Here is a 17,230-nt window from a genome sequence, read left to right as displayed (position 1 = left end):
CCTCACCTCAGGGGCCTATAGCGAGTGTCTGATGAACTAAGGTGGCTGATGAACTAAGGTAACCTTCTCAGAGCCACTCTGGTGTTGACTCAGTAACCATGTTCCATGACCCCTTTCCTGCACTCAGATGAAACTCACAGAGAATATATCACACCTTCTCAAAAAACTCTTCCAAGCGTCACCATCTTGCCACAAAGGAGGTCTGGCAGGTAGATCACCTGTAATAGACCAGCGTGTGTGTTGTTCAGGATGTCAGCATTCAGGCTGGTCTTCATGAGAAGCCGTAAGGAAGGAGCCGGTTGTTTACACCTGTTTACATTTGAACCTGACAGCGGCAGACGCGGCCCTGTATCTGTATGTCACTTGCTGACTTAAGAATCATGAGCTATAGTGTTAGTGGCCCCAGGGTTTTCTTAAACAGTAACCTTCCCAACAATGCCTGACACCCTCCTCCCTCAGTTAGATGTTCAATATTCATAGAAAATTCAGTGCATATTAAAACTGTGTAGTTCCAAGCCCCATATTGGGGTAGAGATTACTTAAATAGAAAACTTTAAAAAAAAAAAACAAAACATGTAAAATATTTAGTGTCTAAGTGTGAAATGGAGTCTGGTTCCAGGTGCTGGTGATTATTAAGTTATAAACAGGTTGTTCATGGACATGAAAGCCCAGCAGGGCATTCACAGTCAGTCATGTGTCACATGTGAGTGTCTAGTGTTCTCGACCCCACCTGCTAAGTTCCAGTGGTAGCCTTCCGTGCCACCCTGTCCCTGTAGCCACCAGGCTCTCCCATAAATTCCCCAGATGCCCCCCAGAGGGCAGGACCGCTCCACAGAGGGCCACTGGGACAAACCTACAGAAAGAAAACTAGCATGTGTCTCAGTTTTTAATGTCCTCCTTTCTTGATGGTATTTTAAGCATTACATTTACTCTACTAGGTAAAGTTAGCAGAGGCCAAGTCAGCTGAGGGGGGTTTTAACCGTTTTGTGTGTATCTTCATTTAAAAAGAAAAGCCTAGTGGGCTCCCAGCCTGTGGTGGCTCAGTGCACTTGCGAGGCCAGCCATCGCCCCCCTAGGGCCAGCTTCCCGGTGCAAGGTTACTGTGTGTCCAGCCGTGGTGTGCAGGTGACCATTCCTGCACACTGGACCAGCTGCACTGGACACCTGGCTTTCTCCCGGAGTGTGGTCATACTCCTATTTTTAAAGGCACACACACAAGTATATAAAGACCTTTCATTCTAAAGCGTTTGGTGCAGTATGATGTGATGACAGCTCCCACTGAAATGTTCTTTCGGTGAAAAACCACGTTAAAATCCAGCTGATCCTTGAACAACATGGGTTTGCACTGCATGGATCCGCTTGTATGTGGGTTCTTTTCAATAAATACAGTACAGTCCTGGAGGTGCATCTTCTTCATGATTTCTTAGTAACCTTTTCTTCTCTCTGGCTTTACTTTAAGTATACCGTATAGGATACTTACAACAGACAAAATAAATATTAACCTTTTGTTATCAGTAAGGCTTCTAGTCAGCAATAGACTATTAGCAGTTAAGTTTTGGGGAAGTCAAGCTATGCATGGCTTTTTTTTTTTTTACTGCAGGGGAGTTCAGCTACCCCTCAAGTGGGTCAAGGTCAACCATATACCTCAGCTCCCCTTGAGTCAGTTTACGGGCATGAAAGCCTGGGTTCATGTTTCCACACTGCCACTCCCCGCTCGGTTCAGACAGGACCTGCCCTCCCAACTGGTCTCCTGCTCTGTAACATGGACACCATGCTCTGTCTTACTGGTATGGTGTGAGCATCAGATGAGAATTGGCATAGAGGGCTCACACGTGTTCCTCTAGAAACCCCTTCCCCGTGGAAGATGTTGCTGTCCCAGCTCCTGACGATGGCTCTGGTCACCTGTGCCTCATGTCCATTGGTCCTTGGTCCTTTGGACTGTTTATCGCACCCGCTGGGTCTTACTGGTTGTAGACAGCCTTTCCCCCAGTCGTGGCTTACGTGAAGCACAGCCTCCTCTTATTTTATCCTTGGTTCTCTTATTCAAGTCTATCCGTCCTTTAAAAAAAGTCGGCAACATTAAACAATGTGGGAGGATTTTTTTTCTGGAGTAATGACAAAATCTATTTACTGGCATCTTGGCTTTGTCAAAAATATCTTTATTTATTTATTTTTAAAATATTTTAATTTATGTATTTGCCAGAGAGAGCGCAAGAGCACAAACTAGGGGAGCAGCAGGCAGAGGCAGAGGGAGAAGCAGGCTCCCCGCTGAGCAAGGAGCCGGGGACTTGACCCCAGGACCCTGGGATCATGAACTGAGTGAAACAGATGCTAACCGACTGAGCCACCCATGTGGCCCTGTCAAAAAGTATTTTAAACAAAAAGCTGGCATCCGAAACTGCCTTCATACTTGTCACCCCTGAAGGGCATTCTTGGCTCCTTGTAATTCCTTTAACATACATTTCTGTGGTCTGCAGAGTTGGAGTGTGTGTGTGATTCTCCAGTTGACAATGTAAGTCTGAGTACGTCTCAGAACAAATGAGACTGCCTTGAAGGAACCACGAACGTGAGCACAGGTGTTGGAGTTAGGGGATTTGGGGTACAACCATTCTGCTAAGAATCCAAGTTGCCAATAAAGACCATGAGGAAAACCCAAAGGGCACTCTCAGAAGGGCCGCCGCTGACTGAGGGAGCGTGTGACTGAGGCTCTGTGCCGGCCTCTGGTGGAGGCCTGGAGTTCGTGTGGGGCCCTGGGGACAGGTAGAGGCGTCCTCGGTCACCGGACAGGCGTGCGTGCTCGTGGCCTCTGGAAGTAGGAACTTCTGTGACACTTCTCCAAGATGTGGAAGGCAGAGTCACCGCTACAGATGACCTCCTGGGGGTTTACAGTGAATTTCACACTAGTAATGTGATTTTTTTTTTCCCTGAAAGCAGTTTAATACTAAAACGAAGGATGGGTTCACGGTGAACACAAAAGTTCCCAGCCTCAAAGAGCAAGGGAAGGAATACGATGGGTTCACAATCACCATTACAGGAGACAAGTATGTATGCTTCCTAAGTGGGAGTATAAGGGCGGGCTGGCGTCTGGTACTGCCCCGGGAGGTTGGACACACTGGCTTCTGCTTTATCCTAAAACGAAAATTACCAAGGTCCAGCATGTAGCTATAAACTACTTATTTTGTTAATGTGACTTGTAGGCTACTCTGCCAGCAGATACGTTTTCTGACCTTGTTGGATCTAACGGCTTTCTAGATACCGGGTATCATATCGAACGTGGAAAGCATTCTTCCGGGTTCTTCACGTTCCTTGTGGGCAACACTTTTAGTAATAAAATGAAAAGAGATGAGGGGTTGGCAGACTGAAGGCCATTATAAGTTTTTAAATACAGGTTTTAGTATATTCTGAGAGCGGTGCAGCCTTACTATGGAAAACTTAGAATACACAGATAAGCAGAGATAGAAAATAAAATCACTGAGTTGTTTTCTTTAAAAACAGATTATACGCCACATATTGTTTTATAATCTATTCCTCTTGTGTCTTACAGTTACTTTATCATGAACATTTTCCTTTATTGTTGTGTTTGTAATGCTTGCGTAGTATTCCATTTTGTGGGTCTTATAGAATTTCTCCTATACATTTTTTGACATTGACCATTTTAGAGTCTTTCTCATTTTTCACTTTATAAATAGCCCCGCAGTGACTTTTCATTAACCAGTCTGATTTGTCTCTGAAGCCCAAGCTTCATCCAGGAGCCTCCATATCCCTTGAATCCGGGCAGGATGCTCGCCCCTCCCCCACAGCAGGCATCCCTCAGTGTGCTCGGCCTGCAGGGTTCCCGCACTGGGACCTCCAGCTTGATTTCTGCCGGCTCCATCGTATGCTGTGACTTGCCTCGGTCTCCGGGGCTACATTTTTCTTACATGCTTTTACTCTCAAACCACAGGAGCCTCTCTGTCAAGTTCTTTGTCAGAACCTACCCAGGCCTCCATGAGTAAGCACCAGCTTAGTAACTTCCAGATTTTGTGACTTTTCCCAACCCTCTCTACCCCGGAAGGAATTCCAGGGCTTGCTAGTAATGTAAAAATGACTCCCCTGCCTTTCCACCAACTTGTGAGATACAGATCTCATCAGATGGTAGCTCCAGGCAGAAAGGAACGGTGGTATGAAAGAGTACGTCAGGTTCCTTCCCTGCGAAATGTGGCTTCTCTCCCTGTTGTCTCACCGTATTTGTTACCTCCTGCCCTGGGTCCTCTCGAGTAGTCTCTGGTGCCTCTGTCCCTGATCTCCTGGTGGCTTACAGTGCTTTGTCAGTGTCCCTGAGGCCCCATTCCACAGGCTGTTAAGCCACTCCCCACCCCATACCCTCCCCATGCCGTGGATACCAGGACCAGCTCCCTTGCCGGGCACTCAAGGCCTTTCATAATGTGGCCCTTGCAACATTTCCTGCTTGCCTACGCTGTTTTCCTGCCAGAATTTGGCCTGCTAACTCGGCTGGACTGCTTGTTCCCTGAGGTCACCTCCCACCTCCTGTTTCTGAGCCTCTCTTCCTCCATCCTGAATCTCACATTCAGGCCCCTTCCCCCTTCCCCTGTGAAGCATTTCCTGTTGTCTTAAATATCTTCCAAACTGGACCTGATCTGCTGCTTTTGAACCCTGACGTGCTGTGTGATCGCCTTGTGCGTGGTCTTAAAATAATTCATGGCCTCAGGTCTCCCTCCTTCCTCGGTAAACGTAGCAGCTCTGCCACACTCCTCTTTATAGGATCTAAGAGCCATTTATTTGTATAGTAATGTCTGTTGTATTGTATTTGTCTCCTCTGTAGAGCCTGGAGTGGAGCTAAGCTAAGCATGCAGCAGAGGTTTTAAAAAAACACAGTAGAGTCCCTGAACTACTTCTACACACAGTTCTGGCTCTGGTCTTCAATTATAGCAGGGTGGCTGTCTGAGAAAGTCTTTAGTCTGCATTCATTCTTGACCCTGTGTAGTTACTTCCTTCTGTAGTAGCTTAAGCTCCTGTAGTATGTACGCATGTTTAGACCGAACAAAATACCGTGTTTTATGGAAAACTTGCCTACGTACGGAACATACCTCAGTGTGTGTGGTTAGAAAGGTGGGACACGTTCTCAGCTATGTTTTGTGCCACATCAGCCCACCAGTTCCTTTCTTCTTTTTACTCCCCGTGTTTGGCTTGTTGAATTGTATAATACGTGCCTTTGACACATGTTGTTGTATTTTTAGGGTTGGCAACATACTGTTTTCTGTGGAAACGCAAACCACAGAAGAACGAACACAATTCTATCATGCTGAGATAGACGCACTTTATAAAGACCTCACAGCAAAAGGAAAAGTACTGATTCTTTCATCAGAATTTGGGGTAGGCTTCTGTTTGTTCCATTTTATCCCTGCTTCCTAGCATTCACCAGTGACCTTTGCAAAGCCTCTACCCGGCCGGGGGTAGTATGAATCTTACGCTTGAGATCGGCTTTCAGTGACTTCTTAACATTCTTGTAGAAACAGTTCCCATATTTATTTATTTATTTTTTTAAAGATTTTATTTCTTTGCGAGAGAGAGTGTATGCACAGAGGCAGAGTATAAGGGAGAGGCACACTCCCTGCTGAGCAGGAAGCCCGATGCGGGGCTCGATCTCAGGATCCTGGGATCAAGACCTAAGCCGAAACCAAGAGTTGGGTGCTTAGCTGACCAATCCACCCCGGTGCCTGAAAAGGTTTCAGTTTTAAAAACTGCTCGGAAGACATTGCCCTAAACCGAACCGCATATATGCCCTTTCGTTAGGGAAAAAATGGTAGCGCAGAGTATAAAATATCCAAGAATATGAAAGGAGGTTCCCATAGGAGAAAAGTGAACTAGTCCTCTTCCCAAGGTAAGTTTTTCTTATGTCTTGTCACCTTGTGAAAAACTAGTTTATAATCTAGCTTTTAAACTCATGAGCGCGTGTCTTCTCTTTTTCCAGGAGGCCGATGCTGTTTGCAACTTAATCTTATCCTTAGTTTATTACTTTTATAACCTAATGCCACTCTCTCGAGGGTCCAGGTGAGTGATAACCTATAATCTGAAAGTTTTTACACTGAAGAACACATTCTTTTTTGCTTGCAGTGCTGGTTGTGGCCATGGGTACAAAAGTACCCCAAGCAATCGTAAGAAATCCCCCTTTTTTTTTTTTTCAAAATCCACCCAGAAATTACGTTCTTGACCCACCACACCATCAAAGGAATTATGAAACGTTTTACAGGCTGGGGTCCATTCATTCGACAGCTCAAGTGGCTTGAAGGCCTACTGTGTGCGTGCGTCGCCCTCCCTGATCGGCCCAGACTGTCACCCTGCGCTCTTCTCCCCTTGCCCCCGGTTCTTGTCCATCCCTCGACCTCCAGCCCCCACACTTCATCTGCTCTGTACCGCCTGCGCTGCCACGAGCCCCTTCCTGCTGCTGCTGAAGCCATCAGGAACTTCCCAGTGTCGTCAACACCAGGGTTTCTGCCTGTTCTCTGTCAGCCAGTACGATGCGCCATAGATCATGAAATCTGAATTTAAGATGTTGGAGCTAATGTTCTTGTCTTCAACGCTTGAAAAGTAAAACTCTCTTCAACGTGGTAGTAAATGTTGTTACAGTTTAGGCCTGGAAACCAGCGAGGCACATAAACACTGCAGTATCCGCCTAACGGTTACTCGCAGGCGTGGAGTTTCTGATGTGCCCACGCCCTCCGCGCACCCCCTTTGATCGAGCACTTAGGCAGGTGCCGTGCGGATACCCAGCAGTTTCCTGTCGGTCCTCACAGCACCTTTGCTGGTTCCTGGTGACAGAGGAGGAAGGAGGTGAAGGGGAAGGAAGAGCAGCTCTCGTCCCGTACACTCTTTCCCTAAGAGCCTGCGGCTCTACAGTCCCTGGTCCCGTTGGTTCAGTCCTCTTGTGCTCAGAGCTACAGCCATAGTTCAGACCCGTGTCACCCCGTGCTCTCTGACTTATCTCCCTGCTTCTAAGCTTTTCTCCCTCCCCTCTCTGTCCCAGTTTTTTGTTTTTTGTTTTTTGTTTTTAATTCCAGGATAATTAACATACAGTGTTATATCGGCTTCGGGTATACAGTGTAGAGATTCAGGATCTTTGCCCCAGTTCTTCATACCTGGTGCCTCAGGTACAAGCTCAGGGACAGTGGGCACAGTGTGTGTCTGTGTCCTGTCCTGGTTTGTCTTGGGACTTCTCAAAGGCCCTCCCATTGGTCCTCCAGGACACCTCCCTGCGTGTCCTCACACCTTCGTGTCCACGTGGGCCCTGCCTCTGTGCCAGTCATTTCCCTTCCTTCCCTTCTAACCCCCTGGGCCCCACCTGGGCCCTGGAGATGCAGCTCGCGTGCCCTTGGCCTCCATGGGGTCTTTCCATGGGCGCCCCCCCAGGCTTGACTCACTGCATGTTCAGGCTTTGTCGGTGGCATGCCTGCTTCTGCCTCCGCGGCCAGCCTGCTCTCAGGTGAGCGCCTCCTGGTTATCTTTACGCTGAGGGCCTTGCACGGGCACACATGGCCGGTGTGTAGTTGGTCTGTCGGAAGCAGGAATGAGTTTGTTATAGGCCAAGAGGGGAGTTTATATAACACCTCAGTCCTCAAACCAGTCTCTTGATGCTTCTGAGACTGCATTCTGCTTTTCTTCTCTGGGGACCGCAGTGTTTAATGCTTAAACAATAAGATTAATATGTTTGTATTACAAAGTATATCGTATACGTGCATTTTAAAAGCCAAGCCTTGTGAAGTTGCTAGAAATAGAAGCAGACCGATCTTCTAATTCATTATTTCATAAGAATAGAAAAACCAAGTATAAGAAAACTCCTAATTAAAAGAAACACCTTCTTTCCTCAAAAAAAGAACATTCTGGGTCACATTTACCCTTAAAATAATGAATCTAAATATTTTTGTTAGTAAATATTTTTAAGTTTAATATTTTTTAGTTTAATTTCTAAGGACTTCTTAAGTAAAATCTCATCTTTTATGATAGAAAATCCATAATGAGCTTTTCATATAACCCCTGCTCAAAAACCAGGACTGACTGGTAATTATTCTTTATTTGCATAGTGTAATAGCGTACTCCGTGATCGTGGGAGCACTGATGGCAAGTGGAAAAGAAGTAGCAGGAAAAATCCCCAAAGGGAAGGTACGTCGAAGCTGGAAGGGCAGGTGGTTGGCTGTGTGTTCAAATCCCAGCCCTCGGATTTTTGTGCTAAGACCCAGAGGTGAAACTGTTCTCAGAGTGAGCCTCTCTCCTCCAAATTAATCACATTCCTAAATTTCTTTCTTTTTCAGTTAGTTGACTTTGAAGCTATGACAGCTCCTGGTTCAGAGGCCTTTAGCAAAATAGCCAAAAGCTGGATGAACCTAAAAAGGTAATTACTTGGTGACGGTCAGTAAAGGGGGTTGGGGACATCCTATTGCTCTTGGAGCTCGCTGTGTGACTCTGGGAGTACGCCCCCTTCCCTGAGTTCATTCTTTGCAAGGAGTGCAATCGTTTTCCAAGGCTGAGGTGTTCTCCTGTCAATTAGAACCCCTGAAAGAGGGGCACCTGGGTGGCTCAGTAGGTTGAGCCTCTGCCTTCGGCTCAGGTCATGATCCCAGAGTCCTGGGATCCAGCCCCGCATCAGGCTTTCTGCTCAGTGGGAAGCCTGCTTCTCCCTCTCTCTCTGCCTGCCTCTCTGCCTACTTGTGATCTCTGTCAAATAAATAAATAAAATCTTTAAAAAAAAAAAAGAGAGAAAGAAAGAACCCCTGAAAGGGTGAGTCTACGGATAAAAATAAACAAGTAAAAAGGTTTGTGAACGGAAAGTGACACACGTCCTCTTTGTACAATCAGGCATTTCTCACTCTTGGCTAATTTACCCTTTATCCCAAACTCTTTGGTTCAGTATTCAGGGAGGAATTTGAAAACTGTGAGCTGGACCCATTTCGAACTTACTCTGAGTGGGAGCACATTTTTACCCACGGTAGATTTTCAGAAGGTGGTACTTCATTGTAGTGTGGACGAGGAGTCCACGTGAGTCCAAAATTTCATTTTGGGATGAAATTAAACCCATAGATGGTTTTCTTTCTTTTTTTTTTTTTTTTTAAGATTTTATTTATTTGACTGGGAGAGAGAGATGCTCAGATGCTTTAATAGTTAATAAAGAACAAGCACACGTCACTGACCTTCATTCTTGCTCCTCCATGTTTTCTCCATGATAACCCCCTCCAACTTTGCCTTTCCCATCTGTAGGACACAGCAACTGCTCTAAAAATGGCCAGATAAATTTGTGCTCTGTTTAAAACAGAGAAATTAAGGTCTGTCATGTACTCTTGTTCAGTGTGTGAGTGCACCACTAGCCTTGTAATGATCTCTTCTGACAGTCGCATCTCGCTCCAGTGTGTTCCTGTTTCGGGATTACTGGCTCACGTGTGTTTTAGAAATATGACCATAGCGTCAAACATCTTGCTTCTGTCACTTCCTTAGTTTTACAGTATGAACCTTCCAACAGTTCTTTAAGAATGAATAAAAGCCTGCCTCCCGCTGTGCAGGTACATTTCACACCGCCCTCTGGCATGCATGATCTTGTTCTGGGCTCAGAGCCCCTCTGTGACTTAAGAACACTGTGCTGGTGCTACTGATACGGGCGGGGGGGGGGGGGGGGGGGGGAAAGGGCTGTAGCCAATACGGAGCGAGGCAGGCCTGGACCCAGTGTCTCTGGTTCAAGTCCAGTGGCTCCCTGGCGGGACATGTGTGAACAATCACACGTACAGCAGTGCTGAATTTTCCTTTGCAAACATTCTGGCTGAACTGGCCAGCAGCCCATTATGGGAGCCTCTGGACAGAAGTCCCCGGCCCTATGGGCATCTGTTCTGTTCACAGCTCCTCCCTGCTTTTGTAGAATTGTCTTACAGCGTACACACGGGGTCACTGGAAAGAGAATATTAAAATAGGAATAATGCCTTTTTTGTGAAATTGTGTTATCTTCATATTCCTTCTTTGTGTTTTTCTTTTCCAGTATTTCACCTTCTTATAAGACTCTCCCATCCGTGTCAGAGACGTTCCCAACATTAAGATCAATGATCGAGGTGCTAAACACAGACTCCTCTCCACGTTGTCTTAAGAAACTCTAGTTACGCTGTGGTATTTATACAAGTAAAGGGCCGGACCTCTTGCTTAAGTTATTTTTTAAAACATGGAATTATAAAGAAACTAGGTCCTTTATTACTTTTGATACCAATTTTTGATAGGAATTGAATACTTGAAATCATTTTCTTTACTTTTGGAACCATAACAAAAATCATGGAAGAGGGTTTTTTTGGAGGGGGGCAAAAAAGCTCTATGTTGGGGCAGGAAAGTGTGTGCAGAGGCCAGTGGCCTTGTTGGTTTCCACTTACAAAGCCCTAAAACTCCTCTCACAGCAAAAAAGTTGACTTCAAAAACCAAAAAGTAATCATTAAGAGGAATGAAACCAACAACAAAACGGAGTGTTTTCATTCCTTGAAAGAGCGGGATATTTTTCAAAGGCCTTTTTATGCACATTGGGATAAGGCATCATGTTTTTCACACTCACGTAATCTTCACGAGTGGGTTCTCCATTGTGTTTGAATGATGGAAGACTCATGCGCCGTCACCACGCACCGCAGAGCTCACCCCCGGGAATGTTTATTTGAATGACAGTATTTGACAGTATTTGCCAGTGACCCAAACACTGAATTATTGAACCATGTTTGTTTGTTTTTTTTCTCTGTGTTGGAAAAAATAAACGAGGGGTGATTGCTATAAATCACCAGTTTTTGACACTGGATTATGTATGTTTTTATTTTGTGACCTGGTTTCCCTTTCGGGTGTAAGAACCACCAGAACATGACTGGATTATTCTTCCCCCAAGACAGGGTAAATGACAGTGAGTAATGGGTTCGTTCAGTCATTGCCATTTCCAAATCACTTTCATTTTTCTTTGGTTTTTGTTAAAGAGTTAAACTATTCGCTGCTTTCTGCTACTTCGTTTTGCTCTTGAAATCTCACGTAAGAGTATTAGGCCAGTGTCCCGGGGTGTCGGGGCTCATGCCGAGCATAGTCCCCTCTGGACGGGAGCAGTTACCTGCCAGACCACGGCTGTTTGATCGCGACGACCTGCCCTTCGGACTTGTGCCCACCCGACTCCTGACACGGGCTCCAGGACACCCAGAGTGGAGCCGCTGCTCTCGTCTCCTCTGAGGCTGGGGAATAGTGACCCCACGTGTCAGGCACACCACACCCGATGACACATTGCACACCCCCAGGTCCGTTTTCCTCTGGAGCCCAGCCTGATGCTCACCGCAGACAAACGTCCGTTTTCATTTCGCAGAGGAGAGGGCTGAGACTCTAGGCGGGCACTGACGCTCCAGGCCCCCGGGCTGCTGATTCCCTGGTGCTGGTTCCAGCCGCACAGCCAGGCCACTCTGCCCAGGCCTGCCCTGCCCCACTGTGGCCTGCAGGACCAAAGATTCCAATCACAGGCTCTTCTCAAGACTCAGAGAACGCATGACAGGGCGCCTTCCTGTCTGTCCCTTCTCCCTGTGCTCTCAGCTTTGTGCTGTTTTGACCAAACTGGTGTGGCTGATGACTTTCGAAACCACCAAAGGGCTGTGCCCAGAGACGCTGTACGGGATGGCAAAGCAACATGGCAGCTACCATCCTTTTTTCTCTTTTTTTTCTTTCCTTTTTTTTTTTTTTTTAAGATTTATGTATTTTAGAGAGAGTGCCTAGTTGCATCAGTGGGGGGAGGGACAGAGGAGGGCATCTCCCAGCAGCTCCCCACTCAGTGCCGAGCCCCGTACCACACTTGCTCTCTCAACAACCCATGAAATCCTGACCTGCACTGAAACCAAGAGCCAGACGCTTAACCGACTGAGCCACCCAGGCGCCCTTTGACTTTTCTAAAATATGACAATAATGTCTAAACCCCAGAATTAGAACATATTTTTCTTGAAACCATCTCCAAATTCCTACATTTCAGTTTTTATTTAGATAGCTCAGTTTCTCCTCATTCAGATAAGGTGATCATCACATCATCAGATATACTAACATGCCAAATTCTATGACTTCAAGATGTTTTGGGAGAACATTCCATCTTCTGCCCCAAGTCCCAAAATGCTCGGGCCCAATTGGCGGTGGTCTGAACAAAATATTACAAGTAGTTCTGTTTGGTGACCAAGAAGGTACTAACTACTAGCACTCCCGTTCCCGTCTTTGAGGGCTCTTGTCCCAGGAAGATCTGAAATGTGTTTTTATATCATGATATTTGAAGTTTCTCATCACCTCTTCAGTATTAAATTGAAAAATTGCACATAAAAACCAGTCACATTTCCATCCTACAAGCTGTTCTCTGTTTAAAGCTTTTTTTTTTTTTTTTAAGGTTTTTACTTATTATTTGACCAAGAAAGACACAGCGAGAGAAGAAACACAAGCAGGGGGAATGGGAGAAGCAGAAGCAGTCTCCCCGCTGAGCAGGGAGCCTGATGGCAGGGCTCAATCCCAAGATCATGACCTGAGCCGAAAGCAGATGCTTAACCGACTGAGCCACCCAGGCGCCCCTGTTTAAAGCTTTAAAAAAAAAAACATTAATTTATTTCTTAAAAAGTAGAATTTAGTTCGCTTTTACCCTTAAAATTTCATATCAAAACTTTCTGGTCACGGGGCGCCTGGGTGGCTCAGTGGGTTAAGCCTCTGCCTTCGGCTCGGGTCATGATCTCAGGGTCCTGGGATCGAGCCCCACATCGGGCTCTCTGCTCGGCAGGGAGCCTGCTTCCTCCTCTCTCTATGCCTGCCTCTCTGCCTACTTGTGATCTCTCTCTCTGTGTCAAATAAATAAAATATTAAAAAAAAAAAAAAACTTTCTGGTCATTCTGAGGAAACAAGACCACCATGTTTCTTTTGTCTGTGTTTGGGTTTTGCCTTGTTAGCGACCCTTACCCGTTTGATTTTATGGTGTAGAGTTAAGGCCCTCCTGGTATGTGGGTGACTTCCTCAGCCTCTTTCCCCCTCTGGCTCTGTGATGAAGAATCTAGAAACCCCGCGTTAGGGCTGCCTCTCTGCCCCGGTCAGGTGCGAGCATGAGAGGCTGTGTTCCCAACGCAGGTCGGTTCAGTCGTGTGCCTGGGGGTTGGTTCTCTCACACTACAGCTATTACTAATACAGGGACTTCAGATAACTCATCTACCTCTACTTGTTGGTCTCAGAATCCCTTTATCCATTGGAGAATTTGAAACGTGTTAGAGGGGACCATGGATTAGTCCAGAAATGTCACCCAGAATTCAACTCTTTTCCTCGAGGTCAACACTGTCCTTGCTAAAGGCAGCTCTAACGTCCCTCCTACAAAACTGCACCCCACTCTTCCTTGGCAGCATTGCTACCTCCCCAGATTGCACTCTTGCTGGATCACTTCTGTAGTCTCGGGTTTGTCTTCTTGCGGCTGCATTTAAATCCCTCCTGGCCTTTCACTGCTGCCCTAAAATGAAACCCATAGCCTCTAACCACACACTCCTCCTTTTTTTTTTTTTTTTTAATTTATTTCTTTTAGTTATCTCTACACCCAGTGTGGGGCTTGAACCCACAGTCCTAATACCAAGTCACATGCTCCTCCTCAGGCCAGCCACGCGCCCTGTTTGTACCAGGGACTCACTGAGGCTTTTTCTCCCCTGCTTCACAACTTTGCTTTTTCCTCTCTCTCCCTCTTTGGAGTAGACAAGCAAAACTCAAACACTCTCTGGAGAGCCTTTGAAATCCCTCTCTCTGTCCTTAGTGTTGGGAGCTGAAGGCAAATTGTGTGAGTCTGACTGATTGCCTTGTCCTCTGGACCTCCAGGTGCCCTCCAGAAGCACAATAAGAGGAAAGCTGTCCCTGCAGGGGTACTTCCCTTGCTGGTAGCGCTATTATCTGCTTTGCCTAAGGTTTCTTTCTGCTTGATATCTCTGTCTCCCCACCCCCGTATATCTACATCTATGTCGATGATACACAGGTCGGTAGATATCGCTTCCTCTCCCATCCAACTTGAACATCTCTTCTTGCGTTTATTAGTCATTTGTATTTCAACTGTCTTCGTGATCTTTGGCTGTCAATTCTGATTTATTAAGAAATATGTGAAACATACAAAGTATAAAAAATGACACGTGAACACCTAGGGGCTCACCACCTGGCTTCAGAAACCATCAGATGCAGCTGAAACCCACCGTGCACTCTTCCCTAATCTCAGCAGCAGCCCTTGCCTTACCCAAGAGGTAACCTTGACCCTCAGGTATGAGATCATATGGCCCGTACATCTCTATTTTTACTCCATGTATGTGTTTTTCTACTATTTCTTTTTGCTTATGGCTGTATCTGTAGCAATTTGCATCCTTAGAAAACAGATCCTATAGAAGAACCACGCTTTCCATGACATAGCCTAATCCCTGTAGCTCAATATCTAGTCTCCCTTCTTCATTATACATGAAGACCGGGAAAACCATTGGTGACAATGGCTAAAAGATGGCTCTCAGATCATCACATAGTAGACAAGGGAAGTGGTGTCTGCCTGACAGAGATGAGGAAGAGCATGTGCCACGAAAACCTTTCTCTGTGCACCTTTTGCAGCATTACACCTGTCCTTCCGATACAAGAAAACAGAATAGAAGAAAAAGGAACAAGATGGGACATGGACACTGCTTGCAAAAATGTGTCCGTCTCTAGCTCATTCATTCCGTCAGTCATTCATCCCAGCCATCCAACCCACAAATGTTCATTGACCCACCATGGGTGCCAGGTACTGAGCTAAATGCCGGGAAACAAAAACAACGAAGACACAGTCTCTGCACATTCACAGCCAAGTTAAAAAAATAGACAAGTAGGGAAGCACCTGGGTGGCTCAGTTGGTTAAGCCTCTGCCTTTCGCTCAGGTCATGATCCCAGGGTCCTGGGATCAAGCCCCAAGCAGGGCTCCCTGCTCAGTGGGGAACCTGGTTCTCCCTCTCCCTCTCTCCCCACCCACTTGTTCTCTTTGTCTCTCTCAAATAAATACAATCTTTAATAAAGAAAAAATAGACAAGTAAATAATAATAATAGCTCTGAATTGTGGAACATTCACAATTTGGCAGGCACTGTGTTAAGCACTTGCTGGTATTACCTCATTTAGTCCTTATGTGAGACATGTGGAGCGTGACAGCAAATAGCACCTGTGGGAAAATGGAAGCAGAGAAAACGTCAGATCACACAGCCTCCAGACGATGGAGCTGGGATTTGAACCTTGCCAGACTGACCTAGAGCCTGTGTCTTTAAACCTCAACAGTCATCTCTTGAGTAATTATGACCAAATAGGAGAGGGCAATGACAGAGGGCAATGGGAGAGGTGACACCGACATGTTGGAATGCTTCTTCGAGAGTGGCTCAGTAGTGGGGTTCAATGAAATGCCCTCCAGAGCAACAGGGAGCTCTTGTCTTGAGTGTAGACAAATGATTCAGTCCATGCCTTGATAGACACTTCTGGCCTTAATTTAGTTTCATTACTTTGGTGTCGGAGCATTATAAACAAGCCAATTTTAAAGTCTGGGGAAAGGGCCAACTGCTAACTTCAGGGAACTCACTAGAGAGATTCCCTGTTTGTAAAATGGGGTGGTCCTGTCTAGGTGTCCCTTAGCAGATACCCGAGAGCCCGAAGAGACACTGAGGAATCTCTCCTTATAAAGGAGCATGAGGAAAGCAGCCTGAGCTGTAGGGTCCAGCCAGACCCTGATTAATACATGAGGTCCTTTCCCTTAAGATTTTTCACTTTGCCCTGGTGGAAAGGCAGAGTACCCAGCTAGGAAACAAATGGTTGGAAATAACGAGAAGCAAGATGGCAAGTGAAAAGAGCAAATCATGGAAGGTTTGACTGTGAGGACTCGTGAAGAACGGGGTCATAACATCTACAGTCCATACAGTGGGTGTAGCTACGGAATATTCTGCAGAGACCTTCCTCCATTTTATTGGGTTCTGGTCCTTCTCCAGAGAGACCCCCTTACCAGGGAGCCAGAAATTAACATTTCACGGCTAAAATGAGCATAGATGACAGAAACAAGCCCATAAGTCCTTGCCTCTTGGCAAATGGGCTTGGATTACTACCATTTACAGGAATAGTTCTCTGCTCCAAATTAGTCGGGAAAATTACCCTAGCCTCGGCCTCCCTAAAGGAAAATTCCACTGTACTGAGTCCTGTGCCCACGCATGTCAACTATGATTACAATGTGCACCCCTGGGAATGCAACTTAAGGCTCTGTTGATACCTTGCAAATGGATATGTTTGCATCTTTCCCTCGGCTAGCACGTAATATTAAACAGCCCACATGCTTCCTAGCGAGATCCATCTCCAGTGAAGAGCCTCCGTGCCAAAATCCAAGAAACTCACAGGCAGACATGACTTTTCTGGAGAAAAGCATTGCAGTCTGTACCCATAAAAATGTTTACTCCTTTAAAGTTTACTCCTTTATCATTACACAGAACCCTCCAAAGGCAACCCTTGCAAGCTAACTTAGGAGAAAGGGGAGAATTTCCTACAAGGACAGCCTGGCCCTTGTGTTTCCTAAAGCCAGGCCTCAGGAAAGGACCCAAAGTGAGGGGCCATCTGGAAAGAAACCAGGATGTTTATATTCTGTCCCTCAAATCACATTGTGAAAGAATAAGACTGTGTGTGTGTGTGTTCATGCACGTGCTCTGCCCAGAGATTGTCTCCCTGGTCTCTACTTGGGTTCTTAAGTAGAGTGCTCTGATTGGCCCTGCCCCGTTGCCAGGGAGACAGGATCACCGGTACAGAACCACGCCCACCCACTGAGGGAGAGGGAGATTCTGTTTCAAGAACAGTGAATCTTACTAAGGACCTTCCTTCTGGTATTTTTAAAAGTTCCAACATATGGGTTTGGTTGAATAAATTATGTATTCCCTTATTTTGGAATACTAGATGACTATTAAAATCATGTGTTAGAATATTTAACAAAATTAGAAAAATGTTCATAACATTCTTGAGTAAAAGGGGCAAGTTAGAGTCAATTTTTTAATTATATAATAAAAACTTTATTATGTAATGAAAATAGCTTTATGAATATTTGTTGTTTGCACACATATGCATGTAAAAAAGAAAATCGAATGTTTACATAGTTATATATAATGTTTACATAGTTATATTAAACTATGTTTACATAGTTATATATAGTTTTCTCTATTTTTCAAATATTTTGTTGAAATT

General features: G+C 45.7%; 1 protein-coding gene across 13 annotated transcripts in view; it reads left to right on the top strand.

The window, feature by feature from the left end:
* Positions 1 to 10,804, top strand: part of TTC13 (tetratricopeptide repeat domain 13) — a 75,569-nt gene extending 64,765 nt beyond the window's left edge. For 7 of the 13 annotated variants that reach the window (XM_045087232.1, XM_045087231.1, XM_045087227.1 and 4 more), the window contains 6 exons: positions 2,932 to 3,041; positions 5,238 to 5,373; positions 5,972 to 6,051; positions 8,079 to 8,157; positions 8,307 to 8,386; positions 10,016 to 10,804. In XM_045087232.1, the coding sequence (XP_044943167.1) occupies positions 2,932 to 3,041; positions 5,238 to 5,373; positions 5,972 to 6,051; positions 8,079 to 8,157; positions 8,307 to 8,386; positions 10,016 to 10,130 (600 nt within the window). In that variant the 3' untranslated portion in view covers positions 10,131 to 10,804. Of the gene's footprint in view, positions 1 to 2,931; positions 3,042 to 5,237; positions 5,374 to 5,971; positions 6,052 to 8,078; positions 8,158 to 8,306; positions 8,387 to 10,015 lie in introns of those variants that run through there. The other 6 variants (XM_045087235.1, XM_045087230.1, XM_045087228.1 and 3 more) reach the window with 3 other exon arrangements.
* Positions 10,805 to 17,230: the final 6,426 nt, after the last annotated feature.

Source organism: Mustela putorius, unplaced genomic scaffold (assembly GCF_011764305.1).
Source record: "Mustela putorius furo isolate JIRA1106 unplaced genomic scaffold, ASM1176430v1.1 tig00001075_pilon_pilon_pilon, whole genome shotgun sequence".
Taxonomy (NCBI): domain Eukaryota; kingdom Metazoa; phylum Chordata; class Mammalia; order Carnivora; family Mustelidae; genus Mustela; species Mustela putorius.
The sequence above is the reverse complement of the archived record's forward strand: the minus strand, read 5'-3'. Positions and strand labels throughout refer to the sequence as shown.